Source organism: Tamandua tetradactyla, chromosome 7 (genome assembly GCF_023851605.1).
Source record: "Tamandua tetradactyla isolate mTamTet1 chromosome 7, mTamTet1.pri, whole genome shotgun sequence".
In the NCBI taxonomy this organism is placed as follows: Eukaryota; Metazoa; Chordata; class Mammalia; order Pilosa; family Myrmecophagidae; genus Tamandua; species Tamandua tetradactyla.
In genome coordinates this window covers 89,914,192-89,930,089 of record NC_135333.1, presented here as the reverse complement: position 1 = coordinate 89,930,089, position 15,898 = coordinate 89,914,192, and the positions used below count along the sequence as shown (strand labels likewise).

Genomic DNA, 15,898 nt, shown 5'->3' with positions numbered 1-15,898 from the left:
TTCCTCGGGTATATAACAGCATCAAACTGGCACAGTGTTCACCATGTTTAAAATGCTCTGGGTAAGAAGGGAAACATTATGCTGTGGAACACAGGAGAGCTTGCATGTTATTATACCTTTAGAATTTCGGAACGCTTTAGTGGGAAGATTGCATTAAACATAGATCTTGAATGAGCCTTGAGCAGACCTACACATTAGCCCAGATTTTTTTTCCATGTACCATATCTATGTATTCTCCTACTTGTCATCTTTTAGATATTTTTAAGGTACCTTAAACTTAATATGTCTGAAACAACCTATGCTATGAACTTTGCCCCCTGAACTAATCTTCCAGTATTCTCTTTCTTAGTGAATGGCCCTGCTCTCTATCCTGTTATATAATGCATAAATCTCTTTGTCATATTTAAGACATCTCTCATCACATTTTCTTGATTGTATCTACTCATTATCTCTCAAATACATCCGCAAGCACATCTTCACTGCCATTACCATCTCTCTAATAGAGCCTAGGATTTTTTTCTTAGGATTCCATAGTCGCCTCCTAAATAGATTATCTGAATCCCCTCTAGTCTGGCTGGCTAAAATAACTTTTAGAATGCTACCGATGTTTCCCTTAGCTTAAAGCACTCCAATGCTTTTCTCTTGCCCGTAGGATAAAGACAAATAGTTTAAATATCTTACAAGGCCCTGCATGGTCTAGCCCTCTTCTTTTACATTTTCATCTCACAGCATCCTCCCCTTTCTCTGTGTTTCCACCTTGCATTTCTTGTGTTCTTCATGCTGTCTTCTACCACAGGATCTTGCTATCTGCAGTTTTCTTTACCTGAATATTCTTTTCTCCATTTTCTTAGTTAATTTCTATTTCTCTTTTTTAGAACTTGGACCAATTTTTATTTCTCAAGGAGGACCTGAGATCTCAAAATAGGTCATAACTTTCTGTATATCACTCATAACACTGTGTGTATCTTCTTCATAGCCTTTGTCAAGTTTTATTATTTTACATTTGTTTATTATTATTTGGTTAACATCTCTTTACTCCTCTATAAGACCCATCATGGTACAAAGTGTTCACTGTTATATCTCCTTCTAAATTACTTTCTTGATCCTTTGTTTTCTGTTTCTTCCAAATAAATTCATTAAGACTCGGTATGATCAGTGCATTTTATATGCCTTAAGCTATCTCTGATTACTCACCCTATTATTTTATCATTAATTTTGTGTGTGTGTGTGGAGGGAAAAGTTGTAGATTCTTGAAAAGTTTAAAAATTTTTGCTCTTGACTTTCAGTGTAGTGGCTGAAATTATATGGTTAATTATTGATAAATTTCAAGAAAATTACATATTTATTTTCATTAGCTCTAATATCCAAACTCCATTTGGCATTTTTCTGGTGGACTTTTAAAATATATTCTTCTATAAGTATTTTCTTTCATGGAACTTAAAATTTTTGGAACTCCTCGGTAAACAATTTGAAGTTTATGCTCTGTTTAGTAATGATAATGTTTCTTTGATTTATTTTTAAAGGTGATACCCACTTGGGCAGCAGCAGTAGAGAAGCCACATTTAAGGAAACAATAACTTTAAAGTGGTGCACGCCAAGGACAAATAACATTGGTAGGTATTTTTAAATAATTAGAAGAGAATAGAATCAAAAGGTTCATAAAGTATCAATTTTTTTTCTTTTGAACTTTTGTTTTTTATTATTTCGGGGTCTCAAGGAGTATTTTTTTTTTAGATGTCAGAATATTTCTTTATATTCTTTCAAATCAGTGTTTTCTTCTATTTCAGAATTACACTATTGCACTGGAGCTTATCGAATTTCACCTGTAGATGTAAATAGTAGACCTTCCTCCTGCCTTACTAATTTTCTTCTAAATGGTAACTTTTATCATTTAATGTTTTTTTTCTGAGATTATTGTAAGTGAAATTGTTGGTGAAAATATGTAAAAAATTGAACTCTTAAATTCTGGAAAAGAATTTTCTTCAGTATAATCTAACCACTTTGTTTAAATTAACCCCAACTGTTTTAAAGTTAAGTAATTGGAAATATCCTTTAGCAGTTTTGCTAAGCTTTAAAAATAACTTGGCTTCATATCTCATTTTCACACTATTGTGTCTAAGCAAGTTTTATTTAATGCTTTTCTACTTTAAGTATTTTTATTTAAAATTTTTGCCTTTTAGATTCCAAATTGAATATTTTGGAAGGTAAAATGATATAAACCATTTATCTTAGCACTTTGAATTTTAATTTACAAAGTATGTATTGAAGCTTTTCTTTTTGAACCCCATATCTTTATCATAAATAAATATTGTATTTTCAGTATTGCGTTGTATCTTTCTTACATATGACTTTAGATCTATGGTTTCTTTGTGTGAAAATTTTTAAAAAAATCCAAATTAGATTTAATTTAGTGAATCTAAATTCTAAAAAATCTCCTAGTCATCCTTATGAATAGCTAGGTTTTCGAACCACTGATCTAAAGATTCAGTCTACCTGTATCATAAGGTTAGTTTCATTGGTGTGTTAAGCACAATTTGATTTCAAGAAATATATAAAGTCCATATAAAATAACATTTGGACATGTGAAATAGTTAGGATAAAAGTGCTGATCATTGGGTATCAGGGTGTAAATCAAGACTCTGCATTCTCCCCAGAGATTTTGTAGCATTCATAACCTGAGGATTAGCCAACAGTTGTCTCATTTTTCCTCTTGATGCCCAGGATAAAAATTTTATATAGACTTATAATGGAGTGAACAATAGAACAGGCATTATACCAGAGACCACTATATTTGTTCAGAAAAACTGTCTGTATAGAGTAACCAAGAGAAAGCCGAGGCTAGAATTCACATTTTTAGAAATTCAAATGCAGATATACTAAACTAGCAATGCGGATTAAAATATGGGGTACATAAATAAAATGAAAAATCTAGACATAAATTTTAATAGTAAAAATAAAAGCCCATTTGAATTTCATTACTGATAGAGTGATCTTGCTTTTGACAGGTCGTTCTGTTTTATTGGAACAACCACGCAAGTCAGGTTCCAAAGTCATTAGTCATATGCTTAGTAGCCATGGAGGAGAAATATTTTTGCACGTCCTTAGCAGTTCTCGATCCATTCTAGAAGATCCTCCTTCAATTAGTGAAGGGTGTGGAGGAAGAGTTACAGACTACCGGATTACAGTAAGGCACTTATGTCTATATAAATTTTAAATCTTGAATCTATTATCATTCAGCAAGTAATTATTGAGTGCCTATATATGTTAGAATCTGTGACAAAAAGAAGTTTGAAAGAAATTTATCATTTGATATTTATTGTTTTAAGTAGGTGAATTTCCTGCAATACTTACTCAAAATACTTATCACGATGTAGTTTTCCTTATATATTCAGCAAATACTGAGAAAAATCTATTAGCCCTGAAATACTGAAAATACAGAAAGGAGAGGAAATAGATTTGAGCTAATATTATCTATGGACCTTAATTTCCAATAACTTAAATGACTCAGATATTTGAATATTTGGATTGCTGCTACTTTGAAATAACATTATAAACTTTTGTATTATTGAGAGTGGAATAGACTAATGTGCAAGGAAATCGAGTTTATTTTACATAAAATTCTAATGTTCTGATTATAATTTTTCATTCCCTCTCTCTTCTTTGATGTTTGACATTTCATGAGTTTCTACTTCTTGAGGTGGTTGTGAAAATTAAATGTGATACTATATATGAATGTACTTTGTAAACTACAAAGTGTTACTTTAAGTAATTGTTTTTCCATTAGACTTTTTTTTTCAACAGCAATTAAAAAAAATAGAAACAAGCAAAAATATCCTATAATTCCATCATTCAGTTATAACCACTATTAACATAATGATTTTATGTCAAGGTAGTAGTAAGTGGTTGGTCTTCTAATATAATTAATTCATTTTACCTATATATGACGGAAAATAGTTAAATTGTACAAATGAAGAAAAGTGAATGTTCCTTGGTTTTTAAGAAGGAGAAAGTGTCATTTATTTTTGAGGCTTTCTTCATCTCCAGTATATAAAGATTAATAAGTTTCATGTTCAAAAAGAAAAAAACATTAATAGTGGGGAGGGTGCTATTAGAGAAAATACTTTGTTGCATATCACAGGACAGAAGACATCAGGGAATCAAACTATTAGATGTAATCCATACTGAAACATTAGAAAATAATTTCTAATTTTATCTTATTTGGTTATCATTAGGATTTTGGTGAATTTATGAGGGAAAACAGATTAACTCCTTTTCTAGACCCCAGATATAAGATCGATGGAAGTCTTGAGATCCCTTTGGAACGAGCTAAAGATCAGTTAGAAAAACACACCCGTTACTGGCCTATGATTATTTCACAAACCACCATTTTCAACATGCAAGCGGTAAGTGGTGAAATAGTTTCAAGTTTTTTCTAGGTTAGTTTTCTAGAATCAGTTTAGAAAACTTGTTATCAAATTATACCATTTTTTCAAGCAATGAATGAAATATGCAAGTTTGTTACAGTTAATTGAAAATCAGAGTGATGGTTATAAGTTTTCTTGCTATGGTGATCTTTAAAATCAATTGAAGTTCTGTCTAGGTGTGTTGATATTTGGTAGCGTGTTTTTCAAGACAGATTTCCTTTTTCTCTTAAAAAAATCTTATAGGTAGTTCCATTAGCCAGTGTAATTGTGAAAGAGTCTTTGACAGAAGAAGATGTGTTAAACTGCCAAAAAACAATATACAACTTAGTTGATATGGAAAGAAAAAATGATCCTCTGCCTATTTCCACAGTTGGTACAAGAGGAAAAGGTCCTAAGAGGTAGGTTTCCCCCCTACGTCATATTTACTTGATACATAAATGTTTTTTAAGCTTTTAAATTATATGTTTGGGGGTGTGAAAATATACATATACATGTGTTTGAATGAAATAATATAGAATAGCAACATTGGATACATTCTAACTTAGAATTCTTCCCATCAGTATCAAGTAAGAGAAAAGAAGTCCATGCTTATTATCTCCTTTTACTTTACCTGTAGTGAGTGATACTTCAGTATTACTTCAAGAGTAATTCTAAAACTATGTAAATTTTAATCTCCTTTTCCTTAGAGACGAACAGTACCGTATCATGTGGAATGAATTAGAAACCCTTGTCAGAGCCCATATTAACAACTCTGAGAAACATCAAAGAGTTTTGGAATGTCTGATGGCATGTAGAAGCAAACCCCCTGAAGAAGAAGAAAGGAAGAAACGAGGAAGAAAGAGGGAGGACAAAGAGGACAAGGCAGAGAAAGCAATGAAGGAGTATGAACAAGAAAAATCTTGGCAAGATTCAGAGAGGTAACTTCTTGGCATTAATATTACACTATGTCACCTTTTAGTATATCATGTTTTGAATATAACGCATTTGAATATTCAAGCTTTATAATGGTAGATCATTTAATATATGTTTATTTCATTTTACAATAATGAGTTTATCATTTTTAAAATCTAGAAACACTTTTGGTCTTAGAGAGGTATAATTTTTTACTGTGAGGAGCAAAGTTAGTGTTAATTTTTCCTAACTCACTTTTGAAAAGCACTGTACATGCTGTTTGGTATCAGTATTTGCTTTGTGTGTTATGAACGTTAAAGACATAGGTTTATTTATTTTTTTAGTAAGTATTTATTGAATGCCTGTGATGTGCAAGTACTTAGCATAAGATCTCTGTCCTGGAAGAACATACAGTGTTGTGATGTTGTGATAAGACAGGCACAGTCAGTCTGGGATTACACGAAAGTATGGAGTAGCTATTATAAAGCAGGCACAGGAAGCCCTTGGGAATGTAGGAAGTGTTTCTGTGGCCTGATGAAATTCAAAATCAGGTAGGAGTTAAATCTCTAAGTTTTAGAATGTAAATACATTTTCATAATACATAGATCAGAGAATGAACTTCTTTATCTTATTTGTAATCTGAAATAGTATTTTGTCCAATCCTTTAAAAATTAAAATTATGAAGTTTCTTTCTAATGACGTTGTTTCTGACCTTTTTAGGTTTAGCTTAAGTTTTCCTACAGTTTTTAATATTTTACAGGTAACTCCATTACTGAATTATTGCTTTCTTATTTTGAAAGAAAAGGGAAACTTGTGCAGTTCATTAGGTTTTCTTACATGGTTTTAGACTGAGGTTCAGCTTCTAATTAGTCCCTACATTTATTTTGTGATACTACCTATTTTTTCTTAAGACTGACATGAAATATCTAGATATTTAGATATTCTAATATCTAAACTTCTTAGACTTAGACTTTTAATTATTTAAACTTTAAATTTCATTATTTAAGATTGAAAGGTATTTTAGAACGTGGAAAAGAGGAGTTAGCAGAAGCTGAGATTATAAAAGATTCACCTGATTCCCCAGAACCTCCAAATAAGAAGCCCCTTGTTGAAATGGATGAAACTCCAGCAGTGGAAAAATCAAAAGGTAAGGTAGCAGGATGTTTGTAAAGAGTTTGGCAATTTATGTCTGTTTCATACAGTGTTGTTTAATATGGTTGTGCATATGAAGAATAGTTTCTAACTCTGCCTGGAGAGTCTATTGTAACCTGGGAAGAAAATAAAGGGAGCACATACATTTGTCAACATTAAGGAAAAAATAGTGTCATACCCCCATTAATGAAACCTTTGGAGAATAAGCACTTCTGTGATAAAGTCTGTGTTTTAGTCAATTTTGATTATGTAAACTTGAATCTATTTATGTTCCTGACACTATATTAACTGCTGGGTTGTTAAAAACAAACTCTTTTCTGTAAACTCTTATTGAATTTAGGGAAGAATCTGATATCACTAGCTCATAAATTAGAATGTGGTATGGATAAATTTCAGTGAAGGTAATAGTTTGAACTGTAATTTCATTGTAAAGCCTTTTATAGATTGAGTGATTTAATTTCCTCTTAAAAGGAATTTTAGGTACCAAAGATATGATTTGGTTTTGGGAACTCCTAAAATTTTTTTAGGCCTACTTATCTTGAAGATAAACCAGATTTGGTCCTTTTAGGATAATTCAGAGAGGGGATGCCAAAGGACTGTCTGATATTTTGCCTGTATGGGAGGTTCATTGTCTCTCTCAAGGCAGTAAGACCTCAGGGTTGGCTAGACAACGGTTGATAGTGGCTCATCTGAGGAAGAAGATAGGCTTATTTACTTTTAAAATATTTTGGTAGTAGTGTTTATATATTTTATTACCTGTTTGTATTCTCCATTTGACTGATTTTGAGATCATTGAGCACCCTCAAGGTAATCTTACCATTTTTGTCTTTTTGGCAAATATATTTTGCCTTTTTTTTTTTTGGATAAATTATCCTATTTCTCACAAGCCAAAGTATGCCACTATTGATTTGGAAGAAAAATTTAGGAGTGCTATAAAGTGCTTCAACATCACTTGGAAAAATCGGTCTAAAAAGCATTATTTACGATAGGAAGTTGCAAGGAACCAAAACACATATTAGGCAAATGACTTACATGATGATGTGTCCTGGGATGGAACATACACAATCAAGAAATAATTATTGTCATGAATGCCCACTCTTCCTTCTTGATAATATCTGCATATCATTCAGGCTTTAGTTTAGGTTGCTCTTTCAAGAAAGACTTCCTTGACTCCTTTCACAATTAACATGCTTCTCCCTCGTGGATCCATTGCATTTTAGGATTACTACAATGGTAGCACTTAGAGTACTGCCTTGATACCGCTTTTAACATCTTGCCTTTATTATTAGTCTGAAACATTTTAAGGGCAGAGACTTAAAATTGTTCATTGTCCATAATGGAAGTGTGACTATTACTATTTTTTTTAAACTTTTTATTTTAAAATACATTTATATTTATAGAACAGTTACAAAAACGATACACCCATGCAGAGAACTCCAGCATACTCTCACCCCTGTTCCTAATACCTATATCCACTAATTTTAACATTTTGTCACCTTTGTTGTCTCTATCAATCCATTTTCTGAATGCTTGAATGTAGGTTGTACATATCATGTTCTCTGAATACTTAATACTACCATGTACAGTTCCTAAGAACAAGGATATTCACATATGTAACCACCTTAAGGGCAGTTACTAATGTCACACAATTTAGCATTGATAAAAAGCTTTATAGTCCATATTCCAATTTTTTTATATTTCCCAATAATGTCCGTTTAAGTCTTTTTTCCTCTTGTTAGATCTACCATCCAGGATCATGTATTGCTTTTAATTGTCATTGTCTCTTTAGTTGCTTTTTCTTTCTTCCTTTATTTTTTCTTCGAGTACATACAATGTACTTTCCTATCTCAACCACTTCCAAGCCTGCTATTCAATGGGATTAATCACATTCACAGTACTGCAGTACTCTCATCACCTTCCTTTACTTAAATTTTCTCATCTCCCCAGAATGAAACCCTATACCCACTATACATGTACTCTGCATTCCCCCTGTTCCCTGCCCCTGGCCTGTACTCTAATTTCTGTGTCTGTGAACTTAGATATTCTCTGATATATTGCTTGTAGTTACCATGGGGCTGAAATTTAACATCCTAAATCCATAACAATTTTATTTGTTTTAGTACCAGCTTAATTTCAATAGTATACACAACTCTCTGTCTGTATTCCTCTGCCCCTGTTTTAGTTTGTGAAGGTGCCAGAATACAATATACCAGAAACAGAATTGCTTTTAAAAAAGAAATTTAATAAGTTACAAGTCACAGTTGAAGCAGGGCATTTGAGGCTTGGAGCCATGATTTGGGTGACCTCAAGAGAACACGTTGGTACTGTAAACAGTGACTGCAATAAGCTGAGACTTTTTTTTTGTTTACCTCTCTTTGCCTTTTCCTCCTTGGTCTTGTTTTGATTGTTAAAGATAGAATAGGCAGGGTTTTTTGTTTGTTTGTTTTTGTTTTTATTTTACATATTTTCATTCCTCTTCCTTCACAGACTTTTAAAAAAATTTTTTATTAATAACACCAATCAGCATACAACACAAACATTCTTAATGTATGAACATTCTGTACTTGGTGTGCAATAAATGGCTCACAATATCATCACATAGTTGTATATTCATCATCATGATCATTTGTCAGAAAATTTACATCACTCCAGAAAAAGAAATAAAAAGAAAAAAGAGGGCGGGCAATGAATGGTGGCACAGTGACAGAGTTCTTGCCTGCCGTACCAGAGACTGGGTATTGCTGGTGCCTGCCCATGTGAAAAAAAAAAGAAAAAAAACTCATAGATACCATACCCTTTACCACTCCCTCTCACTGACCACAAGTATTTCCTGTTACCCAATTTATTTTAACATCTGTCCCTGCTATTAGTTATTTATTTCAATCCATATTTTTATTCATCTGTCCATATCGTAGATAAAAGGAGCATTAGAACAAGATTTTCACAATCACATATTCACTTTGTGAAAGCTGTATCATTATACAATCATCTACTGCAACACAACTCTACATTTTCAGGCACTTCCCTCTAGCCTCTCTAATACACCTTAAACTAAAAAGCGGTTATCTATGCATAAGAATAACCTTAAACTAAAAAGGGGTTATCTATGCTTAAGAATAACCTCCAGGATAACCTCTTGACTTTATTTGAAATCTGTCAGCCACTGACACTTTTCTTTGTTTCATTTCTCGCTTTCCTCTTTTGGTTGAGAAGGTTTTCTCAATCCCTTCATGCTGAGTCGCAGCTCAGTCTAGGACTTCTGTCCCATGTTGCCAGGGAGGTTTACACCCCTGGGAGTCATGTCCCATGTAAAGAGGGGGAGGGCAGTGAGTTTGCTTGCTGTGTTGGCTGAGAGATAGGCCACATCTGAACAAAAGAGGTTCCCTGGGGGTGACTCTTATGCCAAATTTTAAGTAGGTTTAGCCTATCCTTTGCACGGATAAATTTCAAACCTCAAGAGTGAGGGTTTGGCCTATTGTTTTTGTTGTCCTCACTGCTTGCAAGATTATCAGGCCTTCTCCAAATGGGGAAGATAAATTTTCCCTCTTTCTCATCATTCCCCCAAGGAGACTTTGCAAATACTGTTTTATTTACTGTTCAGATCACTCTGGGATTTTTCAGGGCATCACTCTGGACAAACCTACAAAATTTCATGCCCTGCTCAAGGTTCCATGTACTTATGGTGTTCAGTTAAACTGTATAAGTTATATTAGGAGATGCACTGGTCAAAATATAAATTTTGTACCAAATGAGTATTTTTTGCTTTAGTCTCACACATGAGTTAAAGCTTTAAAATATGTATTACCATCTGTAATGGTAATTACCATCTCCCTCTGTCATTCTCACAGAATAGGCAGTTTTTAATAAGTTATTAATGAGAGTTTTCTGAGTACAGGTCTTTTATATCCTTGGTTAAATTTATCCCTAGATATTTGATTCTTTTGGTTGCTATTGCGTATGAAATTGTCTTTCTTGATTTCCTCCTGAGATTGCTTATTATCGGTATATGGAAACACTACTGAGTTTTCTGTGTTGATCTTGTATCCCACCACTTGGCTGAACTTGATTATTATCAAAGGTCTGGTAGCTTTGTTGTAGATTTTTTTGGTACTTTCTATATATAGGATCATGTCATTTGCAAATAGTGAAAATTTTACTTCTTTTCCAATTTGAATGCCTTTTATTTCTTTTTCTTGCCTAACTGTTCTACTAGAGCATAGTAATTGGCAGAGTATTTTTGGTCAAAGGATTACAAAAATCATCAGGGCTCATTGGTTATCTGAGCATGTCGATTTTCTGACAGTTATGGCTGAAAAGTAATTCCATAAAAACCACCTAAAATCTAGATTTCAGATTGGTATTCCGTATCAAAAGCTGATAAGGCATTCTTTAGAAGATAATATCTATGCCTTCTCTTTGATCTACAATATTCACATTGTATTTAATGTGGGCCATGTATAAATTGGGCCCTCTAGGAGCTTTTGACATATCTGATAAATATGCTACTTCAAGTTACTTTATATCATCTCTTAAACAAAAAAAAGTTAAGGAGAGCTATAACCAACTGTATTTAAAAATATTTACGTTACATAATAATGCTTTTTCCCTGTAAGTAAAAACAACCAGGACTAGGTATCTCACCCACTGAAATTGGCACCAAGCAAATGTTCAAGTCATAAAAAAGCACTGGGAAACTTTGAACAAACATGTTATATAAGGAAAAAATTAATAGCAGTTTTGCATTTAAAGTCTATTTTGGCCTATAGTAGTAGTGTAGCTATCCCAACTCTTTTTTTGTTTACTGTTTGTGAAGAATATTTTTTTCAGTCTTTCACTTTGAACCTATTTGTGTCTTTGGGTCTAAGGTGAGTCTCTTGTAAATACCCTGTAGTTGAATTCTACTTTCCATTCTGCCAATCTCAGCTTTTTTATTGGGGAGTTTAATCTGTTGTTAGCATTTAGTGTTATTACTGTAAAGGCAGTACTTACTTCAGCCATTTTATCCCTTGGTTTTTATATGTTGTATCTTATTTTTGTCTTTCTTTTCATCCTGTTGATTACCCTTACCAATAATCTTCATTTCTACATTCTCTTCCAAGCCTCTCCCTTTTCTTTTCCTTTCAGTCTATACGACTCCCTTTAGTGTTTACTGTAGGGTAGGTCTCATGATGACAAACTCTCTTAGTTTCTGTTTATCTGAGATTAACTCTCCCTTGTTTGAAGGACAAACCTGTTGATATATCTTTCTAAAAGATAATAAGGGGAAGAAGATGTTTTTTCCTCAATTATTTGAATAGAAAAATAGAATTAAAGGTAAATTTAATTAAATTGTAGATTATAAAGTAGTGAACTATTAAATTTCTTTTTCCTAACCTTATGAAGAGATTTCCTTTCTAAAATAGAATAAGGATAAGATCATTTTACCATGCAAAATGCATTTTGCATGCATTTCCAGACATGCAAAGTAGTGAAGTCTGAAATTGAATTAGTGATGAGTACATAGAAATCTAAGTACTGAGAAATCAAGATTGCTGTTAATACAGGAAAAAAGACGAAGTTGTACAGGTAAGAAAAAGTAGTCATAGTTTTCTACTTGCATAAACTATGAATAATATTTACATTATAATAATAAAACTTTGAAAGTTGAGTTAATCAAAATAGTGATATAGCTAAATTGGGAGGTTGTAGATATGGGATGGCCAAATCCTTATCGTCTCTGAAGGAGACAATATGTAATAATACCTAAAACTGAAAATAGTCTGGAAGTAACATTAAAGCTATTTAGAGATATGGTGATAAATACCAAAATAGCCACCTCAAAGAGGTGAAAATGACTGCCTCTTGGAAGAACACAGAGATAGTTGTTTTCATCACAAAATTTGTAAAACTGTTTTGACCATTAACATGCATATTTACATTGGAGTAAAGAAAAACTTTTAAAAAATTCTTATTTGTTCCCTTGTCCTGTTATGCCAGCAGCTTGATGCTTTTCCTTTCCTGTTCTGTAATTCTTCACAGTGAATCTGTCCTGTCACATAAAGCACACACATAAAATTGATATTGATTGACTGACATTGTGAGTTCCCTTTCACAAATACTTTACTAAAACTTTAAAGTGAGAGGGAAGGTATGTTTACTGATTCTTTGGAGTAATGAAACTCCTATTTCCTAACCTGTTGATATATCTTTCTAAAAGATAATAAGGGGAAGAAGATGTTTTTTCCTCAATTATTTGAATAGAAAAATAGAATTAAAGGTAAATTTAATTAAATTGTAGATTATAAAATAGTAAACTATTAAATTTCTTTTTCCTAACCTTATGAAGAGATTTCCTTTCTAAAATGGAATAAGGATAAGATCATTTTACCATAACCATGTAAAATGAACAGTAGAATTAAAGGCAAATTTGTAAATTTTGAAATAATAAATTATTCTACTTTTACCCCCTCTTATTTCAAATTAACTCCAGGCCCAGTGTCCTTGTTATCTTTGTGGAGTAATAGAATCAATACTGCTAATTCCAGAAAACATCAGGAGTTTGCTGGACGTTTGAACTCTGTTAATAACAGAGCTGAGTTATATCAACATCTTAAAGAGGAAAATGGGTTTGTATTATTACAGAAATTGGTTTTGTTAATTGCCTGTATTATACTATAATACACTGCTTGTTTTTTGTGTTCAGCAATTTTTTTATTACTAATGTTATGGTAGACTATTAAAATGAAAATTATATATGAGCTCTCGTCATTATTTTAACTATGTTCTACCTCATTTTGTTGCTGAATTGATATGTTACCTGTAAAGAGATTCTTGGCATTCATAGACTCTAATTGTAGTGAATGTAACTTTTAAAGTATTTACTTCTTAGAATTTTTTTAATGATCAATAAACATCATATAGGGAAAAATCATATTAAAAAAACTTTATAAGCAATACTGAAATCTGTATTATATAATGGGGGAATATATTTTCTTATCAAGTAATATAGTCTTAGGAATATTGATTATTTTTTACTTTTAATCTTGAAATAATTTCAAATTTACAAGACAATTGTAAAAATAATACAGAATTTATGAAGAACTCCAACATACTCCCCTATCCAGATTCCAGATCTACCACTTTTAAATATTTTGCCACATTTGCTCTATCATACTATCCATCAATCTCTTCATTCATTTTTTAAATATTTGAGAGTAGATTGCATACATCACGCTCCTTGATCACTTAATGTGTATTTCCATGTACATTTCCTAAGAATAAGGTTGTTCATTTGTGCTTGTACCTTAAGTACAGTTACCAAGTTCAAGAAATTTTACATTGATATAAAGCTTACAGTCTGTATTCCAGTTTTTTCATATATCCTAATAATGTCCTTCTGGGTGTTTTCTCTGTCATTATTAGGTCCAGTCCAGATTCATGTGCTGCGTTAATTATCATTGCCTCTTTTGTTGCTCTTTTTTTAATTTAAATTGTAGAAACATATTTACAACATTAACCTTACCATCCTAACCACTCCCAAACATGCCATTCAGTGGTATTAATCATATTCACAATTTTGCGCTACTCTCAGCCCCATCCTTTAGCAGAACTTTCCCATCACCCCAAAGAGAAACTTTACATCCACTAGGCATTACACCCACTAGGTATTAATTCCCCATCTGCTGGTAACCTGTACTGTACTTTGTACGTCTACCAATATGCTTTTTTTTTTTTTTTTTTTTAGCTATTTCGTGTAAGTGGAATAATGTACTGTCTGTCCTTTTGTGTCTGGCTTATTTCATTCAACATGATATCTTCCAGGCTTATCCATAGTAGCATGTATTAGAACTTCAAAAAGTATTGACTTTTAACTGTAAAATGTCAGTTCTGATTATTTTAATCTATTTTTTAGAAGAAACCTTTTAAAAAATGTATTGGTAAAGGAAATTCTTTAGTGGGAAAGGAAATAAATCCTTGACTAAATGGTGGGAGGTTTTTCATGGTTTTGCTTGAAGAAGGAGAGTCATAGAGTGAAAAAAAAACAGTGGCCTTTGAAATGTAACCTTGGGAAAGTTACTAAATTTCCCTGGGCCTCAATTTTCACCCATCTGTAAAATGAAAACAAGGAAGTTGGACTAATTAGAACCCTAACTTTAGTTCTTTGTATTGGTGGTGGTCTTTTTTATGAATGTAGTAGATTTTAATTTTCATGTGAAAGTTGGATAATTAAGGAGGAAAATTTGGGTGTTAGTGAGTGCTTTATTTTACTAATTCTTTTTTTTTTTCTCTCTCCTGGTTTTCAGGATGGAAACCACAGAAAATGGAAAAGCCAGCCGGCAGTGAAGCGTGACTTGAGGAACTAAATTTAGTAGATTCCATAAATATTTTGTGCAGAATTTGATACAAGTACTTTTACAGCAAGATTGTATAGTTATGTTGCCTGGACTGGTTTTTACATTTTTAAAATATTTCAGCTAACTTTATCTTTTTTGTACTAATTGTAAAATTGGCACATATGTCAAAAATATACATTTAAGATTTGTCCTTCTAAATCACACAATTTTATTTTATGGTAAAGGATGTTCCTCTGGAAATGTTTTTTAAAAAAATTCATAGGCTTCTCTTTGCCAAATAAAACTCAATATATCTAAAATGTGAAACATTGGAGTATTACTTTAGGAGAAAGACATTCATTTGATTACTGTCGACAGCTTTTAAAATTTTATCAAATTTAGGTGAGATATGCAATATTTATTACAAAATTTTGCCTATTAATCGCATCACAATGATTTTCAAAAAAAAGAACTTTTTTGTTTATTTTGTGTTTTATTTTAAATTATTTGCCTGTGTGTTTTTTGCCCATCTAAAAGCAACTTTTAGATTGTTGGTATAGATTTCTGTTTACTAGTATTGGGCTGTAACATTTCTTTTCTGCTAAAAATTTACCATCCGTTGACTTTTCATATCATATAGAAAGAGAAATAAAAAGGAGATTTTTCTTTACAGGTTTAGAAGAAAGTAATACTAAGTCATTTGTTTTTATCAGTTGATAGAATCTAGGACTCCTTGTCTTTCAGAAGTGTCATGGGTATGTGGTGTATGTCTGGAGACTGTTCTTCCTGTGCTTTATCAAGAAGCTCATAACATGTTACAAAAACATGTTTTTCAATGCTGAATGATACTTCTAGCCTTGCCATTTTTCTTTTGAGAGTTTTTGAAAAGGAGGGAAAAGCTTTTCACTTAAATACAGTGATTCAATTTTGGGATTTTATATTTCTATTAAAAAAATAAATTGGTATTTAAATATGGGTTCAGCAGGCCTCCTTGTCAACCTAGTGTAATTTACTTTGCTCTCCTTTTTAACCCCCTGTCTCATTCTCAGCCCTAGCATCTCTCCTCTTCCCTAATAGTGCCATTTCTAAATTCCTTCACACTATGTTCAGGTATACATG

The 15,898-nt window shown here is 32.2% G+C and overlaps 1 protein-coding gene across 5 annotated transcripts in view; it reads left to right on the top strand.

Annotated features, from left to right (window-relative positions):
• The window catches only part of INTS13 (integrator complex subunit 13), a 44,849-nt gene extending 29,662 nt beyond the window's left edge, over window positions 1-15,187 (top strand). Inside the window, exons 9-17 of one of the 5 annotated variants that reach the window (XM_077170364.1) lie at window positions 1,524-1,613; window positions 1,770-1,877; window positions 3,006-3,184; window positions 4,233-4,403; window positions 4,668-4,822; window positions 5,111-5,341; window positions 6,323-6,462; window positions 12,937-13,072; window positions 14,750-15,185. In XM_077170364.1, the coding sequence (XP_077026479.1) occupies window positions 1,524-1,613; window positions 1,770-1,877; window positions 3,006-3,184; window positions 4,233-4,403; window positions 4,668-4,822; window positions 5,111-5,341; window positions 6,323-6,462; window positions 12,937-13,072; window positions 14,750-14,789 (1,250 nt within the window). In that variant the 3' untranslated portion in view covers window positions 14,790-15,185. Of the gene's footprint in view, window positions 1-1,523; window positions 1,614-1,769; window positions 1,878-3,005; window positions 3,185-4,232; window positions 4,404-4,667; window positions 4,823-5,110; window positions 5,342-6,322; window positions 6,463-12,936; window positions 13,073-14,749 lie in introns of all 5 variants that reach the window. The other 4 variants (XM_077170365.1, XM_077170367.1, XM_077170368.1 and 1 more) reach the window with 4 other exon arrangements.
• Window positions 15,188-15,898: the final 711 nt, after the last annotated feature.